Source organism: Palaemon carinicauda, chromosome 12, assembly GCF_036898095.1.
Source record: "Palaemon carinicauda isolate YSFRI2023 chromosome 12, ASM3689809v2, whole genome shotgun sequence".
Lineage (NCBI taxonomy): Eukaryota > Metazoa > Arthropoda > Malacostraca > Decapoda > Palaemonidae > Palaemon > Palaemon carinicauda.
In genome coordinates, this window is record NC_090736.1 from 131,215,243 (window position 1) to 131,237,019 (window position 21,777).

Genomic DNA, 21,777 nt, shown 5'->3' on the forward strand with positions numbered 1-21,777 from the left:
GTAATGCCATCATCTTTAGCTTACGGAATGGATAGTTTGGGTCACCAATTAAAGCCATCCTGCCATGAGCGAGGCGCGAAATCTTGTCTCAAATATTCCAAGTCTCCAATATTTCCACAAGGCCGTGCCTGAAATAAAGATTTTCATAATTTAAGATACTGTATAGTAAACTTACAGAAAGTAATATTTTCATGCATATACAGTATAAAAAGATGTGAGTAATATTTCAGCTATCATGAGGATTATACTAAGGTTGATCAATAAGAACTGTTTCACCTTTTCCCTTTGTGGTCTATTTTTATATTCATATTTTCAATTACAGGCTTTTGTTTTTACACTACAGAATAGGAAGAAGAGACTTGTTTTTGCCTGTGTATTTTTGTCTTTCAGAAGGAGCACTTAATTTTTTATGGATATTGTTGTTTTTATAATAAGTGATACCACAGTATAGTACTATAATTTTAAAGATTTTTGTTGAAGATAATATTGATGACCCTGCTGTGTTGATTTGTTTGCTTTATGAACTAGGCTACAAATCATAACAATCTATAGAGGTATCTGGCAACCCCACAAATTAGCATGTAAGGTCTCTATTGAACAAATCCAAACCGATTTATGTGCTATGAAACAATGCCGATAAGTATGGACACATAAAAAGTGCATCTACTAAATGCCACAGTAATTTTAAGTACGATATTTTCTTTTTGTAATGTACACGACAGTAAAATAAGCAATATAATGGGGAGATTAAAAGCTACATACCTTGCCATTACTATACTGTATAGTATTGTTGAGTTGCCAGAAATATCGTTTGCTAGTAATAATCTGTAATGAAACCAATTATTACCTCATTATTTGATTACTAAAATGTTTGTGTTACTTGAATTGTATAGTCATTGGCAGTGTTTCTATTTTTATCTCTCAGGATGTAAATATTGTAGCTTCTTTTGATCGCCGTGGAGACCACATTTTCACTGGCAACAGTAAAGGGAAACTATTAATTCTATCTTGCCCGGGACTGAAAGTGAAAGCATCTTTTCGAATAGGCCAAGCCACCACAAGCGCTGCAGCTGTTAAGAGCATAGAATTTGCCAGACGAACAGAGTAAGTACAACATGATGGTTCTCTTGCATGTAATTAGTTGTATAAATATATATTCAATTTTGTAGATGCAGACAATTTGTGCAATTATAAACATTGTATTAACTGTTGTGGATACAAATAAGTAATCTATTTTATGAATTGTATACAGTAGTGTTCATTATGATGTGGATACAAATAAGTAATCTATTTTATGAATTGTATACAGTAGTGTTCATTATGATGTGTATACAAAGAATTCTTACTTGTTCCCACACAAATGCAAACTGTCATCCTTTAAATATGAGTACAGTATGTGTTCATCGCGAGCTTGAACAGCCATTGAATCTTTAACAAGGTAGATGGTGGGAATCACCAAGCTGCCCGAGTGTTTCACGTCACTAATATCTTGCCACAGAGTATGGGCATATTTATTGCTGATCTGACTGTTAGATCTTTTCTTTCATTGCTTGTACTAAATGTGTTTTATTTTGAATTTTGTGAGCACTTTTGTTTAATAGTGGAAGCGCATAGAAGGTAAGCATGTGGTGAAATGAAATTTGTTCCCTTTAACATAAAAATCCTTTGTCTTTTGGAATGTTTACCTTTTGAAGGGTGGAACTGTATACTGTTCCCCTCCTAAATGCTGGGGCTGTATAACAGTTTCCCTATTGAAGAGAATGTGCTGCTGAAGAGAGCATGTTGCCTATCAGAGAGATAATGTACAGTATTTCTCTTTGAGTGTTACTTGGTTCACTTGGGATTTTCTTTCTTCAGGAGGAAATTTCTCATTGCGACCGGGGACGCCTGACATACCCCTGAGTGTGAACCTTGTGAAATGCCAGGGTTTTCCCTACCATATCTCTTTGTTGGGCACTTCGCTTGGAGAAGTTGTTGACAAAGGGAATGGGCACCTAGGAAAGCCTTTCACTTTACTCCTTTGGAATTAGCAGTCCTTCTTCTCCTTTTGGAAGGAGTGATGGTACTCTTCCACTAACAAGTACCTATAGGGGTTATTAAAGCTCATCTGAGTACAGAAGCCAGGGGAAGATTGTGTGTTGTGGTAACTTCTCCCATATTCTGTTGTGACTAAGGAAGATTTTTCCTTGCCTTCAACGTGTTTCTGTTCAGAGCTCACTGCCGGCTGGCACCTTCAGGTCTTAATGTTTGAGCCTAACAGTTGGTTGGTATAAAGGTATCCGTCATGTTCCTCTTTGAGGCAAGTTGTGCTCAGGTGGCTATTGATCGCTTAAGAGGTTTTTCTCAACGATCGGTACCTTCAGGGTCGGTCAGTAGAAGGTGAGATCAGTGTGACTGGCTCAGGTGACCGGTTCTGCCTGGACTTGACACCAACTCCTGAAACGATTAAGGGTAACTATACAGTCAAGCCTCGTTATTCGCGATAGTTAGGTTACAGACACAGGCGCAGGAGGTTTCAAGGCCGAACTCTTTGTGGAAGAAGCTGTGCCCTGGTGCCGTCTCCACACAAGACTTGGAGGGATTCGACGTAAGCCTAGTTGATGCCGAAGCCAAAACTGCCGACGATCCTAAACCTGTTCTGCAATGTGAGGTTGAGGAAATCGCTGCACTCGTGTGGTCCATGGGGATGGTCGTCTATGAGGACAATATTAATGAGCTGCTTGAGGATTACCAAGAGGAGTTTATGACAGATGACCTTAAGGAGTTGGAGGCCATGCAGTGAAGGTCGTTAAGGAACAGTTCTCTTGTGGTGACGAGGAGGAGGACAGCTACAACTACAACAACGGCAGAAATTAAGGAGAGACTATCTTGTTATCATAAAATGGCAGATTTCGTGGAAAAGAAATCCCCTGAAAAGGTTTACACAGTTTGTATTCTTGCTCAGTGTAATGATGTTTGCCTAACTCATTTCAATAACATTTTAAGAAGCAGGCAGAAACGAGCCTCCTTGGATCGTTATCTTTTAAAGAGGCCAATAGGAAGCTCAAAGTGATCCGAAAAAACCAAAAAGGTGAATTGATGAAATTTAGAAAGTACTAAACTTGATGTAAACTAAAAATGAAAAATTAAAAAAGGCAAAAAAAATTTGATCTTAAGTTTTTTGTTAAATGTTAAGGTTTTCTGCCATTTGTTAATGTGTTTCATAAAGTTAAGTGTACATGTTTTCTGCCACTTGTTAATGATTTCTGCCGATTGTCCTCATTGTCTCACATTTTTGTTGTTTTGCATTTATTATTGCATTATGTTCTAATAGCTACCTTACTTCATTTACATGTGTTAACGGTTAGGTTAGATAATGAATGATTCACATGTACAGTATTTGGTTGTATTTCATTGGGGTTCGTACAATATATCTTTATTATAAAATTTAATGTGGTGTTTTTGTAGGTCTTGGAATGAATTAGATAATTTACATGTAAAACTGCTCTCATAAGAAAAAAATCATGATATGAAAGCCATTCCGGAACAAATTAATTTCGTATCTAGAGGTATTACTGTACTGTGGGACAGTGGGGAAGGTTGGCATGTATATGAATGTGAGATGATTACAGTATAGAAATAAAAAATTTTATTCTTAAAAATCTGTTCATTTCTATCTCCCTCCCCTGATTTTCCTATTGCTGGCTCCCATACAATGTTGGAGATGGGACACAGCGGAAGAAGAGAGATACGATAATTTTGAGTATAAGTAATGTACCAAGGTTAAGATTTACTAACCTGGTCTCGATTACTTCCAACAAGACATCTTGCAATACAGTTTGGAATATGTGACTCACATTGTTACTTAAAGATATATATAATACCCAGACTGTTGTCGCTAAATAATACTTTTTAATTAAACGGTACTTGACTGACTCTAAATTGAATATTAAATACTGTACAACCCTATATATTCTTCTATAAGAGAGTAATAAATTAACAAACTAAGATCACATCCCCTGGTGCCTAGATCCCACTGGTCTCCATAAGCAAACCAGGCGAAAACCATCTTGGTGCACCCTTGAACTCCTGTAAAACTCTTTTCAAAGAAATATTTCAGCAAAAGTTAAAGGAAGTACCTGCACTCCTAATGTCATGTTTAGTACCTTAACTTTTAAGCTATTGATTTTTTTTGGATTTAATTACTTCTTAGCTTCTGTGACCAAATTTTTAACTAGGAATGACATTGCATTTTCAAAAGGCAATTAGGTACCCTAATTGAACAAAACAAATTAGCTAACTCTAATACAGCACCAGTAGCTATTACTATACTTTATAAAGAAATTTATTTTATGCTGAAATGCTGTCGTCCAGTTTTGGCTTACTTTTTTTAAATCTCAGAAGGCTAGCCAGTCTTCACTTCTATGTACTTCTAATCTTAAGTGCCCAATTGCTAACTTAATTTGACATCCCAAGTTATGTGTATTGGTAATAGTGTTCCATTCAGTAAAAGTTTTGAATATTCTCTGGGCCGTACAGAGTTAAGATCCTCTCGCAGAACCTTGAATTCTTGAATTACTTTAAATCTTTCTGCTGCCAAACTTGTGCACTTTTGTATTCCTAGTCCCTAATTTAGACAACTAGACTGTGAAGCAGAAGACTAAATTGATAGGATGGATCCTAATATATCTCTGCTCACTAAAGTGAGCACTCTTAAGCAGCCTTGTTTTTGATGATGAAGGAGAGGTCTAATTGGAGAGGGACCTATGGTCATGGTTCTATCACGCCCCAGTTATCTATACCGACACTAAGAGTGAACGAGCTAGGTTTATTCCTGGCATTCCATGCATCTCTTTTTCTCTGGTATATTCAGCAGTAATTATGCCTTAGAAATGGTGCTAGAGGAGCATTTCACTGGGCGACACAGGTTCCTCACCCAGAAATAGATTTTTCCTTCATTAAAATCCCTTTTATTTCCTTTGACACAAGAAGTATTCTATAATTTGTAATTATAAAGTACGGTAAAGCACTGCCATTTGTATAAAAAAATGTTATATATATATATATTGAAGTGACTATGTCATTCCATAATAATTCTATGATAAATGCCGTCAAAAGATATAAAACTACTCTACAATAATAATGGAATTTACGTTATACAGAAATATAATGAAAATATCTGTTTGTTTCTTTGATACAAAAAGTATTCTGTAATGTATAATTTATAAGGTATAAATATGATAAACAAATACGAATCAACAAAAAACTGTCGACAAAAGATATGTATGAGAGAGAGAGAGAGAGAAATATAGATTTAGTTCATTTGACAAGGTTCGTTCGTTCGTTTGTGATTCCACCTTGCGTGTGACTGTGACTATGAACTGGATCATTCTGGTTTTGGGTATTTCACAAGCTTGGAAATTCTGTATATGGGCCTGTAAGAACATGACAAATACTGTGTAGAAACGATAGAATGGCAATAAATGGAAATAATCACAATAGGCTTAACTTTTACTCATGAAAACAATGAACAGTACTAATATGAAATATATAAAACATGAAGATGATGATGTATTGTAGAGATAATAGTTGAAAACAATGAATGAAATAAGAAAAAAAGATAAATCTCGTCTTCTGTTAACTATTTCCTTTACTGGTAATAGTAAGTTTTTGTCTCGGAGTTGGGACTTAGAGTCGAAGGCAGGGATACCTTCCCTGTGATTATGAACAATGTGGCAACATAGAAAACAATAAAATAGACCCTACAGTATCATGAATAAGGACTAGAATCTCAAGTATTTTTGGGTAGGTGATGAGGTTAGATGTGAATACACTGAAATAGACCTTATATAATCATGAATAAGGACTAGAATCACAAGTATTGTGTTTGGTGGTAGGATGACAGCCTCCCAGTTGTGGGTGTCAAGGGGGGTTTGAGTAATACGTAAGGTAGGGAATGTGCTATTGGCTAGAGAGAGTGGTGTGATTATTTCATGGTAACATAAAAAGACTAAAATAGCTCTTACATATTCAGAAATAAAGGCTAGAATCCTCAAAACTTTGTTGGTTGGCTGAAGACAGGAGGGGGATGGGCTAATATTAGGGAGAGAAGATTCTTTAGTGAAATCTCCGTGATTGTGAACTCGTGTGACATACAGCCAGGTGCTATACTCTTTTGTTGCTTATAAAAATTATAATAATGATAATAATAATTATAAGGATAATGGTAACGAAGATGTTATCCTGACGTCACCGTGTGTATTATCAGGCGTGTTATAAGTATATTGAAATCAATGGAGTGATGGGGTTAATTGTTTCTGTGAACCTCCGCTGATGTTCACATTGCTTCTCCAGAAGCTCAGTTTAATCGACCTTTACCCATAAGATATAAAAATTTTCTCATTTTCTTCTCTTGAATAAACATATGCACTTAGTAAAGGAATGAGCATTTTAGAGGTAATTTGTAAAAGCCGCACTATTCTCGTTGTCTCTCCAGTTGTAGACTACTACAGCTTGTTTGCTTATTACTGTGCATTAAGATGTCTTCCTCTGGTTTTCTAAGCAGTTGTACCATGGTCTTCCACTGTTTTGGGTTAGAGTTCTCTTGCTTGAGGGTACACTCGAGCACGCTATTCCATCTTATTTCTCTTCCTCCTGTTTTGTTAAAGTTTTTATAGTTTATGTAGAAGATATTTATTTTAATGTTTTTATTCTTCTGAAGATATTTTATTTTCCTTTTTTCCTTTCCTCACTGGGCTATTTTCCCTGTTGGAGCCCCTGGGCTTATAGTATCCTGCTTTTCCAACTAGGGTTGTAGCTTAGGAAGTAATAACAATAATAATAATTCCCTCGTATCACAGTGGCAGTACTATGATTTAAGTTATGTTGTGAAAAGACGTTTCCCTCACTGTATTTCTCATGTGATAATATGTTGTAATAGCTGCCAACCAAATTAACAATGTAAAGCTAGGGGAGAGTGGACTAGTTGATTGTAACTGGGATAATGGCAAGCCTCTACTCTCCTAGTTGAGTTTAGTTTATAAATTGTTCCTTTCAGTAAGGGTTTTGAAAGTTCACTATGCATTACAAGTACGAATCCTCTTACAGAACTGCAAATTCTTGTGGGTGAGTTGATTTTTTAATGTGTTTCTTTCAGTAAGGGTTCTCAAAGTTCTCTACTCATTACAGATACGAATCTTCTCACAGAACTGCAAATTCCTTAATTACTTTAGACCCTTCTGCTGCTAAACAATTGCTAGCCATAATCCTAGTCACTCTATAAGACAACTAGATTGCGAGGCAATAGACCAAGTGGGTAGTCTGGATCAATCATTATATCCCCTCATTCTCTGAAGGAAATGCTCTTAAACTACTGTATATCAAATTACATAGGTAGATGATGTTGGGTATAGTATGATTCCCATAAACCTTGTTGGGGTGCACAAAGTCTGAACTAAACTCGGTCATTTGCATCGGGTTTCGTAGGGTAATATATTCCACTAACTTATCACAAGTCATTTCAGCCTTTGGGCTTATAGCATCTTGCTTTTCCAACTAGAATTGTAGCTTAGAGTAATAATAATAATGATAATGATTAACCCTGGATAGGTACGATGGGTCGTTTGCGACCCCGAGCGTCAAAAAAAAACAGGTTTTTCTCACATGACTCACCCCCGTGACTGAATTTGTGGGTGATCGACCTGCAGGAGGTGTCTCCCCTACACGCTCTAGTAGTGTCCAGATGTGCATTGCTGTAGCTGTACTCCTTCCCCGATTTCTGAGACGCGTCGGGGTCGAGCGCGACCGAGTTTACCCTTCTAAGGTAGTTTGCATAATTATCAAAGTTATTACGTATTATGAAATTGTCGTAGAATGGTGCAACTTGTATAGGTTATCAGTTGTGGAAAGTCTTGGTGGATTGTTTGGCTACCATGTGCATGATTTTTTTTTTAGTTAAAATGTCGTTCATCACCACGAGGACCATTTTACCGCGAGTGCCCCTTTTTCATTTTTTTTCATTTTTTTGCCAAGTCATTTTTCCGTAAGATATTGCCAAATAGGGTTGTAAAACTTTTGCTTGTTTAGTGTTGGAAAGTGTGTCTAGATGATCTGGCTACCCATGCATGACTTTGTTTTTGTCAGATACGACGTAGTTATTGGTATATTGGGTATTTAACTGCGGTTACCAATTTCTGTTTTTTTTCAATATTTGTAAAAATTACTACGTAGTAAGGAATTGCCGTATATTATTCATTTTTTTTTCATGTTTATGTGTTAGAAAGTGTGCCTTGATGGTTGGGCTAACACGTGCATGTCTTTTTTTTTTATCTGAGATGCCGTATATTAGAATGTCGGGCATTTTACCGCGAGTGTCCCTTTTTCATTTTTTTTCATTTTTTTGCCAACTCATTTTTCCTAAGATATTGCGAAATAGTGTCGTAAAACTTTTGCTTTTTTAGTGTTGGAAAGTGTGTCTAGATGATCTGGCTACCCATGCGTGATTTTGTTTTTGTCAGATACGACGTAGTTATTGGTATATTGGGTATTTAACTGCGGTTGCCAATTTCTGTTTTTTTTCAATATTTGTAAAAATTTACTACGTAGTAAGGAATTGCCGTATATTATTGATTTTTTTTTCATGTTTATGTGTTAGAAAGTGTGCCTTGATGGTTGGGCTAACACGTGCATGTCTTTTTTTTTTATCTGAGATGCCGTATATTAGAATGTTGGGCATTTTTCCGCGAGTGCCCCTTTTTATTTGTTTTGCATTTTTTTGCTTAGTCATGTTACCGTAAGGAATTGGCAAGTAGTGTCGCAAAACTTATATTTTTATAGTGTTGGTAAGTGTTTCTAGATGATCTGGCTACCCATGCCTATTTTTTTTTTAGCCAGATATGGCGTATATATAAGTATGTGTTCGATTTTCCTGTGATTGCCATTTTTTCGTTTTTTCCCATTTCTTTCAAAATTACTACGTACTAAGGAACTATCACAGAGTAATATTTCATTTATATGTTTATTTGTCGGAAAATGTGCCTTGATGGTTTGCCTAGCACGTGGCTGAAATTTTTTTTTTCTGAAATGCCGTATATTAGAATGGCCATTTTTCCTTTTTATTTGTTTTGCATTTTTTTGCTTAGTCATGTTACCGTAAGGAATTGGCAAGTAGTGTCGCAAAACTTATAATTTTATAGTGTTGGAAAGTGTTTCTAGATGATCTGGCTACCCATGCCTATCTTCTTTTTTTAGCCAGATATGGCGTATATATAGGTATGTGTTCGATTTTCCTGTGATTGCCATTTTTTCGTTTTTTCCCATTTCTTTCAAAATTACTACGTACTAAGGAACTATCACAGAGTAATTATTCATTTAGATGTTTATTTGTCGGAAAATGTGCCTTGATGGTTTGCCTAGCACGTGGCTGAATTTTTTTTTTCTGAAATGCCGTATATTAGAATGTTAGCCATTTTTCCGCGAGTGCCCCTTTTTATTTGTTTTGCATTTTTTTGCTTAGTCATGTTACCGTAAGGAATTGGCAAGTAGTGTCGCAAAACTTATATTTTTATAGTGTTGGAAAGTGTTTCTAGATGATCTGGCTACCCATGCCTATCTTTTTTTTAGCCAGATATGGCGTATATATAGGTATGTGTTCGATTTTCCGGTGATTGCCATTTTTTCGTTTTTTCCCAATTCTTTCAAAATTACTACGTACTAAGGAACTATCACAGAGTAATGATTCCTCTAGATGTTTATTTGTCGGAAAATTTTGTTTACTTTTTTTTTGATTGAATATCATCAAATTTTTTTAGCTAAAATATTATATTGTTTTACATTTTTTTTTTTCGATTTTATTTCCCTTCAAAAAATTTTTTTTGGGTCAGAATTTTAATTTTATAGTCGTAAAATAATCGACAATTATCCAGCAACCCACCATACAATTTTTATGCCTATCCAATAATAATTAGATTAGTAAATAACACCTTGAAATTGACATACCCTTCCTACATTTCAAGTGGCAGATTAGGGAGTCTGAGTCAGTGTGGTTGGCGGCCATTTTGTGGACATATCCGAAGCGTAAGCTGCCCTATCTATATATATTCTTGTTCCCTATAGAATTTGTGATATTTTGGTGTATTTTTACCTGCATAAATATCATATTATATATTAAATATATGTATTTTTTTACGAAATTTCTAAGTACTCAAAAAATTACCTTTAGATATGGCCCCTGATATAAATGTAATTTACAAAATAATGAAGATTTTTTTACATATTTCTATTTTAGGATAACATATGTTTATTCCCTAAAAAAATTAGCCACTTCCTATTTCATTTGGGTACCCAAAAAAATTCATGAAATTTGGACAAATTTTTTTGGCCAAAAAAAGTTACCCTTTTTTTCTCATTTCAGATCTTCACCTCCATGGGTCTGACTTCATCCAAAATACATCAAGATGTGTCCTAAACATTCAAGAATCAATTCCTAAAAGGATTTGTGTATATATGTATAAACTTTTTTTTTATGAATTTTTATGTCAGGTCTTTTTTTTTTTCTACTTAATTTTTTAAAATATTTATAATAAATAGTTTTTCTGCAGATGAGTAGTATTTATCTTTACAGTTGTTTTAAGCATTCATTGAAGTTTTTTTTGGCAAAAGAAAAAAGGAGGTTACTGCAAAAACTGATTTTTCAAGAATTTTTTTTGGCGTCGGGGTCGTTCGCGTCCGAGTATACCCTTAAAGGGGTGTCCGAGGAGCGTACCTATCCAGGGTTAATACATTTAATATGTTATGTATTTCATATGTATCTATTGTATACAGTATATTCATATTGAAAATATCTCAATTTTTATACTAACAACCAAGTCATCCGCATGTATGTGCAGCATCCCCCCCCCATTGACTTCAGTTGTAGTCAAATGGAGAAATCAGCTGATTTTCCCCTCAGTTCATCACATGATATAGGAAGATGGAGGTTACCTTGATAGTGAGTTATTATATCCTTTTCAAACATTATGTAACCTTGTTGGTGAGAAATACCCTAATAAGTTGAATAACGTAAGTTTAGAAGCATCTTATTCTTCCTAATCTGCAGAAATAGCCTCTTCCAAGGGATAGAATCAATGTTTATGTCTCAAATTTAGAAAAGGCTAGCAATTCTGAGCCTTTTTTAAGCCTTAGGTCTACTATAACTTCTATAACCCCCATCATTGTACTGTACCTGATAAACAAAATTATTTTAATATTTTACGAATTGGTCGACTAAAGAGGCACTTTTTGTGAATATTCATGAGGAAGCATTCTTGAATCACATTACTGAGCAGTTTTAGATGTGTTTATTGAGTTTTAATTAACTTTCCTGCTAGATTTATTAGCATTCTTGCATAAGGAAAACTGTTTTAGATAAATAGAGACATATCCTCTGTTCAGACAGTGATAGGGATTTATTGCTTTTCAAGTTAGATTTTCTACTAATTTGTTAGTTTTTGCACAAGGAAAAAGCCACATGTTAAATACTGTTGTTGGGTGTACAACATTATAAACAGAATGATTGAACAAAAAAGCAAGAAAAGTTGATGATGAACATACAGATCAGTTGTCTTTTGCATGATGTTTTGGCAAAAGCCTATCAGTTGTATAATTTTTAGGATGACAGTTTGCTTCGTTTGCTTTCAAGCTCGACCGCTACCTTGTCACCGGTTAACATTAGCTGTGTAAATCCAAACACTTAACTTTTATAACTGAATTGAATCTTACTAAGAAGAATTAAAGAAAATGGTAAGATTTTTTCTATTCAGTGAAAGAAATATAAAAAAGAAAAAGACTTTATACCAGGTGTAGAGAAAAAGACAAGACTGTAATATAAAAGAAAGAAATACTGTACATGAATTAAAGTACATTACATGTACACTAGAGGCGCAGTTGCAAGAGCTTTACCTGAACCTGAGTAGATGGTGCAGCAGCTCATGTACCAGTTATAAAAAAACAGGATAAATGTGTTGTTTTGGATTATTCTTCTTTACAGAAAGATGAGGATGAACTAGTCTCTGAACTACTGTATATTCCAATAATAAGGAGTTTAAATTAAGTTCTGATGCTGTTTTTTTCTCATTTATTCAGAGGCAGCTGCTTTCAGAACTGTGCATACCTTTCAATTCCCCCATTCTGTTGTGAAGAGTCATTAATTCTTTATCTCAATTACAAAGAAAGGCAGGTTATTTTAGTCTTGTTTAGTCTTTAAGTCTTTTATACCTCAAAGAAGTTTTGAATTGTAGAAGTTTAAGCATTTACCTTGTAGTGGTTTCGCTAACTGCGGCCAGACGTAGCACGCAGACTACCTAGTGTCAAAATGCCGACCACACTTTAACTTCGCACTACACAAAAATACGGTGGAATGCCACAGAGATCTAGGCAAAAGAAAAAAAAAAAAAAGGGCACTGGGCACCACCCTTTGATTTTATTCTGGGCAAGGGGACCTAGTGAGAATCTTATAACTTCCCTATTACTGTATGCTGAATAGAAATGTAGCTAGACTTTAATGATTTGATTTAGGGGAAGAATAATAAAGATACTAAATAGCTCAAATATCAGGTAAGATTATAAAAAGGAATTTATAACATATAAAAGAAAATGGCTAAGACACGAAATCTTATGAAAGGAAACACACGCTATGCAAATAAAAAAGGTTATTTATTTCAGAATGATGAAAAGATAATTAGAAAAAATTATGTCCAATAATTTGGAATAATAATTGAACAGGAATGCTTGATTAACAAAATTAATGCCATGCAAAAAAATTAATATTTAATACAAAGGCATAAAAATACCACAAGTTCGAACTTATGTAAACTTGGTATGGAGACAGTTATAATTAATGAAGAACTACATAAATTCCTCTTCTTACTAAATATGCAGGAAATCTTCAGAGAGTAAAATTGAAGGACAAAGGCAAAACACTTTGCATCGCAGACTGCAGGAATGTAAACCTCTATTCCAACCCCACTGGAAAATCTTGGGCAGGAAAGGAATAGGTCTGTGGCTGCAGAATGCCCCAAGCAGGTCAGACTGTTACTTGAACAAAAACTTGCCCCTTCACATATTCACTTTTCCTTTGTCAATTGTCACTTTTGTAGCAGTGACTGTCTAGATACATATAGGTGTACTCCTTGGATTTTTTATCTCCTTTTATAATGTGTGTGGCTACAATCACATTGGGCATGTTACAGTAATCACTAACAGTTCGTATTTATGTTCCGTACCTTTAACACCGTACCCGTCACATCTGTAGATACGTGTTCTATACAGTACATCCAAAGTTAAAGTTCTAGGGATCTCAGAACCTATGGGCCCTACTGGGAGTAGGGTATTTTGTGACCTGAAATGAAACAATTTATTTGGGATATTTTAACTAAAAATTTTCAATACAAACTGTATTAGTATAACCTCATTTCCTGTTTTGAGCCCATCGTTACTTTAATATTTAAGATCAGCCTTTTTTATTTTAGATTTAGGATCATTTCTATATGCTTGTCTGCATTAAGCATTCAAAATAGACACGTTATAACACAAATTATGAACTTTATTTTTCCAGTGGATGAGGTTCAGCATGCTATATTTCCATGTACACTACTGTATAATGATAAGTGATATAAAAAGTAAATGAATAAAAAAAGATATAAAGAGGACAGAGTTCTCTATCCAAAACATGGTGCATTAAATTATTAGTAAGGTAATAACCTTTTATTCAAGAACTTTTATTTTATTTAGTACCATTTGGTGTTTCCATTGCAGATACTTTCTAGTGAATTCAGCTGATCGCGTCATACGAGTTTATGATGCACGTAAAGTTCTAAAATGTGGCAAAGATGATGATCCAGAACCTACTCAGAAACTTCAGGATCTTGTGAACAAGTAAGATATTAATGTTTATATATACTGTAATTTTTTATACTAGTTCAAAAGAAAGTTCTCTCTCTCTCTCTCTCTCTCTCTCTCTCTCTCTCTCTCTCTCTCTCTCTCTCTCTCTCTCCTGAAAATTGAGGATTATTTGAATAAATTTGTACCTACAGTACTGTATTCCCATTTGCTGTTTATATATTGGTAAGAGAACGCCAGCAATAGGTGCAACATACTTACATGGAAGTAGTCTGTCATATTTTCTGCATTCTCTTATCTTTTTGGCAAGGGCAAAAAAGAAATTTTTGGGGTGACTAGAATCAGACTCCCAACACAGCAAAGGAAAAGAAACATTCAGGATTTGAAAATGTCTCAGAAAAGATATAAAGGAGCAAAGCTTATAAAAGTTAAGAAGAGCTTAGCTGGAACCTGTAATGTGAAAAGCAGCTAAATGGAGGGAATAATCATAAGGGAAGATTTTGGTATAATAAGACATTGGCTGAAGAGGTCAAGAAATTTTCGTCAACTTTGTTGCCGTATTTTTTTTTCACTTTGAATAATATATACTGTAGATATATCTTTTCTTTTTTTATATAATGATAAGCTATTGTTCCTCATATATTTCCTCTATATTTGGGTGAGCATTATCTTTGCCAGGGTATAGAGATAAAGTTTGGGTGATATAAAAGAAAAATCTCAACTTTTCTATGCCATGAATGTAATTATGTTAAACAACATTAAGCCCATTTGTTTTGACAGCAGTTGCTGTTATGGTAGTTTTTGCATCGAGTTATTTCTCAAAGAATTTTCAGACTTGCCTTTGATTAGCTGTGGTGGAATGTCTACAATTTTGCCACTCAATATGTATTCCAAAGTTGCTTGATATATAAGACGAAAAGTAATTTTAGACTGATTATTATTATTATTATTATTACTATCCAAGCTACAACCCTAGTTGGAAAAGCAAGATGCTATAAGCCCAGGGGCTCCAACAGGGAAAAATAGCCCAGTGAGGAAAGGAAATAAGGAAATAAATAAATGAAGAGAACAAATTAACAATAAATCATTCTAAAAACAGTAACAACGTCAAAACAGACATGTCATATATAAACTATTAACAGCATCAAAAACAAATATGTCATAAATAAACTATAAAAAGACTCATGTCCGCCTGGTCAACAAAAAAGCATTTGCTCCAACTTTGAACTTTTGAAGTTCTACTGATTCAACCACCCGATTAGGAAGATCATTCCACAACTTGGTAACAGCTGGAATAAAACTTCTAGAGTACTGCGTAGTATTGAGTCTCGTGATGGAGAAGGCCTGGCTATTAGAATTAACTGCCTGCCTAGTATTACGAACAGGATAGAATTGTCCAGGGAGATCTGAATGTAAAGGATGGTCAGAGTTATGAAAAATCTTATGCAACATGCATAATGAACTAATTGAACGACGGTGCCAGAGATTAATATCTAGATCAGGAATAAGAAATTTAATAGACCGTAAGTTTCTGTCCAACAAATTAAGATGAGAATCAGCAGCTGAAGACCAAACAGGAGAACAATACTCAAAACAAGGTAGAATGAAAGAATTAAAACACTTCTTCAGAATAGATTGATCACTGAAAATCTTGAAAGACTTTCTCAATAAGCCTATTTTTTGTGCAATTGAAGAAGACAGAGACCTTATATGTTTCTCAAAAGTAAATTTACTGTCGAGAATCACACCTAAAATTTTGAAAGAGTCATACATATTTAAAGAAACATTATCAATACTGAGATCCGGATGTTGAGGAGCCACCGTCCTTGACCTACTTACAATCATACTTTGAGTTTTGTTAGGATTCAACTTCATACCCCATAATTTGCACCATGCACTAATTCTAGCTAAATCTCTATTAAGGGATTCACCAACCCTAGATCTACATTCAGGGGATGGAATTGATGCAAAGAGAGTAGCATCATCTGCATATGCAACAAGCTTGTTTTCTAGGCCAAACCACATGTCATGTGTATATAGTATGAAAAGTAATGGGCCAAGAACACTACCCTGTGGAACACCGGATATCACATTCCTATAATCACTATGGTGCCCATCAACAACAACTCTTTGAGATCTATTACTTAAAAAATCAATAATAATGCTAAGAAACAACCCACCCACTCCCAACTGTTTCAGTTTGAAAACAAGGGCCTCATGATTAACACGGTCAAAGGCAGCACTAAAATCAAGGCCAATCATACGAACTTCCCGACCACAATCAAGAGATTTCTGTACAGCATTGGAGATTGTAAGAAGGGCATCACATGCTCCGAGACCTTTACGAAAACCAAATTGCAAACTAGGGAGTAGATGATTACCTTCAGCAAACCTATTAAGACGTTTTGCCAGAAGACGTTCAAAAACTTTAGATAATATGGGAGTTATGGAAATTGGGCGGTAATCAGTGGGACTTGAGCTACCACAAACACATTTACATAGAGGAGTAACATTACCAATTCTCCAACTAGTGCTAAAAGCTCCTCTTCTTGCTAACTTGCGCAAAATAACAGATAACTTTGGAGCTAAGAAATCTGCTGTCTTTATAAAAAACAAAGGAAAAATACCATTTGGGTCTACACCTCCATAAGCATCAAGGTCCATCAACAGAGCTTTAATCTCACGAGATCGAAAAGCTAAACTAGTTAGTTTAGCCTCAGGAAAACAGGAATGAGGAAGTTCAAGTTTTTCATTACTCTGTTTACTGTCAAAAACATCAGCCAAAAGGGTTGCCTTTTCCTTTGGACAGTGAGTGACTGAGCTATCTGGTTTAAGTAAAGGAGGAACTGTTGCATCTACACCAAAGAGTGCAGATTTAAGGGTAGACCACCATTTATGTTCCTGAGTTGTACCAGAAAGTGTTTCTTTTATGGTTAAATTGTACTCCTTTTCAGTTGAGGCATAAACTCTCTGAGCCAAAGCTCGAAGCTGAGTATAGTTGTTCCAGGTCAAATCTGATCTGTTCCCCTTCCAAAGATGATAGGCCTCCTGTTTCTCCAAATAAGCACGTCTACAATCATCATTGAACCACGGTTTGTCCTTCACTCGATACCTTAGCACACGAGAAGGGATACGCCTATCAATTATGTTGACTAGATTCTCATTCAAAGGGACAACAGGATCTACACTATTATATAATTGTGACCAATTCAAGCACAAAAGATCATGTAAAATCCCATTCCAGTCTGCTTGGGATTTCATATAAATTTTACAAGAATATGATATATCAGGGACAGGCTGCTCAGTCTTCACTAATAATGAAATCAAGGCATGATCAGATGTCCCGACTGGAGAACCAACCTTACTAGTTATAACGCCAGGGGAGTCAGTGTATACGAGGTCCAAGCAATTACCAGACCTGTGAGTAGCTTCATTTATGATTTGCTCACAGCCTGATTCAGAGGCAAAGTCTAAAGCTCTTAAGCCATGGCGATCGGTAGGAGAGATAGAACTTAACCACTCCCTATGCTGAGCATTAAAATCACCAACAAAGACAAAAGAAGCCTTTCTATCATCTTCTTGTGTCTTAGCCATAATGGTAAGAAGACAATCAAAGATAGAATCATCTATGTCTGGATTCCGGTAGATCGAACACAAATAAAAGTTGTTATGCCTGCCACAAACTTTTATTACCTGAATCTCATGACATCCACATTGATAGCAGGACTTATGAGAAGCAGGGTACTCGGTCCTAATATACACCGCCATTCCCCTGGCCCTAGGGATGGCATCACGTTTCAACATTATTGGCTTCTTAAAACCAGTTATAAGGAGCTCAGATGAGTGCCTCATATTAGAAACCAAAGTTTCTGAGCACAAAAGAATATCATACTGTCTGGACGCAACTGTAAGGTCTTGGATATTTGCATGAAGACCACGAATATTGCAATACAGAAGACGACATTGACGAAATCTAGGACGTACTGGTCCCGGATTTCGCTCAATGTCTCCAGACAGCATAAGAATTAATAGAAATAAAAAAGAGACAGCATACTTAAAAACTAGATTAACAAGAATTATAACAAAAACAATATGTACAGAATTATAAACAAAGTGATTGATGATACCCATAGACTATAGTAAAAAGTCGGAAAAACTGGTCAACATGGAGGAGCCGATACACCATGCAAGGCTAAATACCCTCCAGGATAGCCACTTCAACTGAAGGGAGGACAGTAAGGATGGTTTTGAGAAGAAAAATAATCAGAAAAAGGAAAAGACAACCTCTTGATAAACCACCAGGCATCCATGGCCCTTCTATTAAGCCTGCCCAACACACCATTTAAAAAAAAACAAGAGGAAGAAAAAAAAATAAGATAGAATAGTGTGCCTGAGTGTACCCTCAAGCAAGAGAGCTCCAACCCAAGACAGTGGAAGACCATGGTACAGAGGCTATGGCACTACCCAAGACTAGAGAACAGTGGTTTAATTTTGGAGTGTCCTTCTCCTAGAAGAGCTGCTTACCACAGCTAAAGAGTCTCTTCTACCCTTACCAAGAGGAAAGTACACTGAACAAATTGCAGTACAGTAATTAACCCCTTGGGTGAAGATGTGTTAAGTATCTCATTGTTGTCAGATGTATGAGGAAAGACGAGAATATGTAAAGAATAGGCCAAACTATTCTATGTAAGTGTAGGCAAAGAAAAAATAAGCCGTGACCAGAGAGAGGGATCCAATGCATTACTGTCTGGCCAGTCAAAGGATCCAATACCTCTCTAGTGGTAGTATCTCAACGGGCGGCTGGTGCCCTGGCCAACCTACTACATTGTATTCTCGTGCCACTGTTTCTAAAATTGTCATGTTTACCAGGTTACCATCTTTTTCTATGGATATTGGTGAACTGAGATAATGAAATATGGGAAAAGATTAGGTCTCAACCTATTTGTAACAGGTAGTAGATTGGTAATTTATTATGTGATGTTAACACAGAAATCATTCCCCTCATCATAGAATACCTGAGAAACCAAGTGGCTTATTTTGAATTTCTATTACAGAACCATGTGGAAAAAATGTTGCTTTTCTGGAGATGGTGAATATATATGTGCTGGATCTGCAAGGCAACATTCACTCTATATATGGGAACGCAGTATTGGTAACCTCGTTAAAATTCTTCATGGCACTAAAGGAGAAATGTTACTAGATGTTGTGGTATGTATTAAAACTTGAAATATAATAGGTGTCTATTTAAACTTGAAATACAATAGGTATGTATTGAAACTTTATTTGAAATATAATAGTTATGTACTGAAACTTGAAGTACAGTATTTGTATGGCATTAAGCTGCTCTCAAGAAAATTAAGACCATTGACTTTGTAGGATAACTTTTTAAGGAAAAAAAGTTGAGCAGTATAGTCTAAAAAATATTTGTTCCGTAACCGAAATACAAACCACGCTATTTACAAAGGGTTACCTTTTAGCGCAGCTGAAATGGCGAGCCATTAGAATTTAACGAGGGTGTATTACCCCCGCGCTAGTTAGCGGGGGGGGGGGGGTAGGGGAGTGGTAGCTAGGTACCCCTCCTCCCCCTCACACACAGGTGAATGCTCACTTTCACTTTTGGCTTGGACTGTGTCAGACGTCTCTGTCTTGGTCCTCTCTTGGCAGCCATTGTTTGTTTTGTCTTTACTTAATCGCTTACTTTTCATTTACTCAATATATATGTAAACATGTTTTCTTGTTTGTATATATATTTGAGTATAGAAATAAGTAAGTTTCCTTTTCAGATTTGTGTGTGTAGTGTACGATTTCTACGTGGAGTTCTCGGCAGTTAGGCCTCCACGGCGTAATCTTTTGGGTGGCGATCGAGTTTGACTTATGTCTTTCTCTCTCTCTCTCTCTTGAGGTCGTTCACCCTTTTACTACGTGTTACTACGCCCTTGTAGCTTCCTTTCCGTGTGGGGGGTTGCTTCGCCGTACGTTTTTCTCAATTAGTTAGGAATCTAATTGTAGTTGTTTTTCAGCTTGTAGAACGATTCCTTTCGGGGTTTTCGTTCTTTCTTTAGTGTTCATTCATTTTTGAATTACATAATTACATAGTTACATAATTATAATTGTTATAATTCTGTTTTGGTTACAGCTCTCCTTCCGTGAGTGTAAGTGGTTGTGAGAGCACGTGCCTGTTGTGTAATTCTTGTTTCCTTTCCCTTGGGATTCCTCTTCGGAGCCTTCCCAGGGGAATGAATGTGTACTAATATTATTTGTTTTATTTTTTTACAGTTACCGATCTAGTTCGTTTCTGTAATATGGCAATGGTGTGAGCTGTCTGGTTGAGTCCTGGGGATTCGGCTTTTGCTGCCTTCCCCCTTGTATTTTCGTCAGGGGCGTGTCTCCTTCTACTGGAAGTACTCCCGTGATGACGGACAGCTCTCCAGTTCATTTTAGAACTCTCAGGAGGCTTGCCTCCTTGGGCGGGTAACTTTCCTTCCGAGGGAAGTTTTTCCTGTCCAGGCTTGAGTTTTTCCCCTTTTGGGGGGTTCTTCTCTTGCCTTTTTTTCGTGCGACTATGCTCTTGGTGCTGAGCGGTCGCACCTGCAGTTTCGCTCAAGGGGCTGGGCAACTGCAGGAGCTCCTCTTCGAAGGATTGCTCCTTTTAGGTCACTGATTGACCAGTCTCTTCTACGAAGTGTTTCTCTTTCGTTTGCGAGAGAATACACTCATAGAGACTCACTCCTCTTCGGAGGTTTCTTCTGTTGCTGTTGCTGTTGGCCTCCCTCGCCCTGTAAGAGTGCTTGAGGCGCCTTTTTGGATCTCCGTTTGCAGCCTACAACTCCTTTCTCGATCTTCCGCCTTGGTGCAGATGGACAGCAGTCTGATCTCGTCTTCCGACGGGCAACAGTCTCCCCGACGGACAACGGTCTTCCCGACGGACAGCGGTCTTCCGACGGACATCAGTCTCCCGGCGGACAACGATCCCTTCGGGGCAAAGGGTTGCCCCCACGGGGGTTCTTCCCTTGCGTGTCAGGGTTTCCCTGCGCGCCCTTCTGCTGTGTTCTCTCCTGCTCCTGCTCAGTGTTAGCACACTGGCGCTCTTCTGCTCATCAGCGCTCTCCTGTTCGTCAGCGCTTTCAAGATGATCATCCCTGCTGTTCCTGTTGGTTCCTGTTACGCGCCCTGTGCGCCCACGTTCGCCCTTGCGATCTAGAATTTCGGTTCAGGTCGGGGTCAAGGACTCTTCTTCTATGCGCAGGCTTCCACGCATAGCCTTATGCTCGTCAGCGATCATCAGCTCGCCAGCGATCACCTGTCTCTCGGCGATCTCCGGATCGCCCGCGTGTGTTACAGCCGGCACGCCAACGTTCTCTAACACTTCTGAAGGAACGTGGTTCGCCAGCTACTAGCTCACCTGCGCATGCTGATCGCCATCGCGCGACCCTCAAACTGCGGATGCTGATCGCCATCGCGCGACCCTCAACTGCGGATGCTGATCGCCATCGCGCGACCCTCAACTGCGGATGCTGATCGCCATCGCGCGACCCTCAACTGCGGATGCTGATCGCCATCGCGCGACCCTCAACTGCGGATGCTGATCGCCATCGCGCGACCCTCAACTGCGGATGCTGATCGCCATCGCGCGACCCTCAACTGCGGATGCTGATCGCCATCGCGCGACCGCACACCTGCGGAGGCTGATCACCATCGCGTGACCCTGCGCATGCTGATCACCATCGCGCTACCCTCAACTATGGATGTTGTTCGCCATCGCGCGACCCTCAACTGCGGATGCTGCTCGCCATCGCGCGACCGCCCACCTGCGCATGCTGATCGCCATCGCGCGACCCTGGCATGCTGATCACCATCGCGCGACCCTGCGCATACTGATCACCATTGCGTGACCCGGCGCATGCTGATCAACATTGCGCGATC

General features: G+C 37.4%; 1 protein-coding gene across 1 annotated transcript in view; it reads left to right on the forward strand.

Annotated features, from left to right (window-relative positions):
• Window positions 1-21,777, forward strand: part of LOC137651285 (retinoblastoma-binding protein 5 homolog) — a 202,150-nt gene that overhangs the window by 79,451 nt on the left and 100,922 nt on the right. Inside the window, exons 5-7 of the mRNA XM_068384554.1 lie at window positions 926-1,104; window positions 13,771-13,890; window positions 18,909-19,062. Of these exons, the coding sequence (XP_068240655.1) occupies window positions 926-1,104; window positions 13,771-13,890; window positions 18,909-19,062 (453 nt within the window). The remainder of the gene's footprint in view (window positions 1-925; window positions 1,105-13,770; window positions 13,891-18,908; window positions 19,063-21,777) is intronic.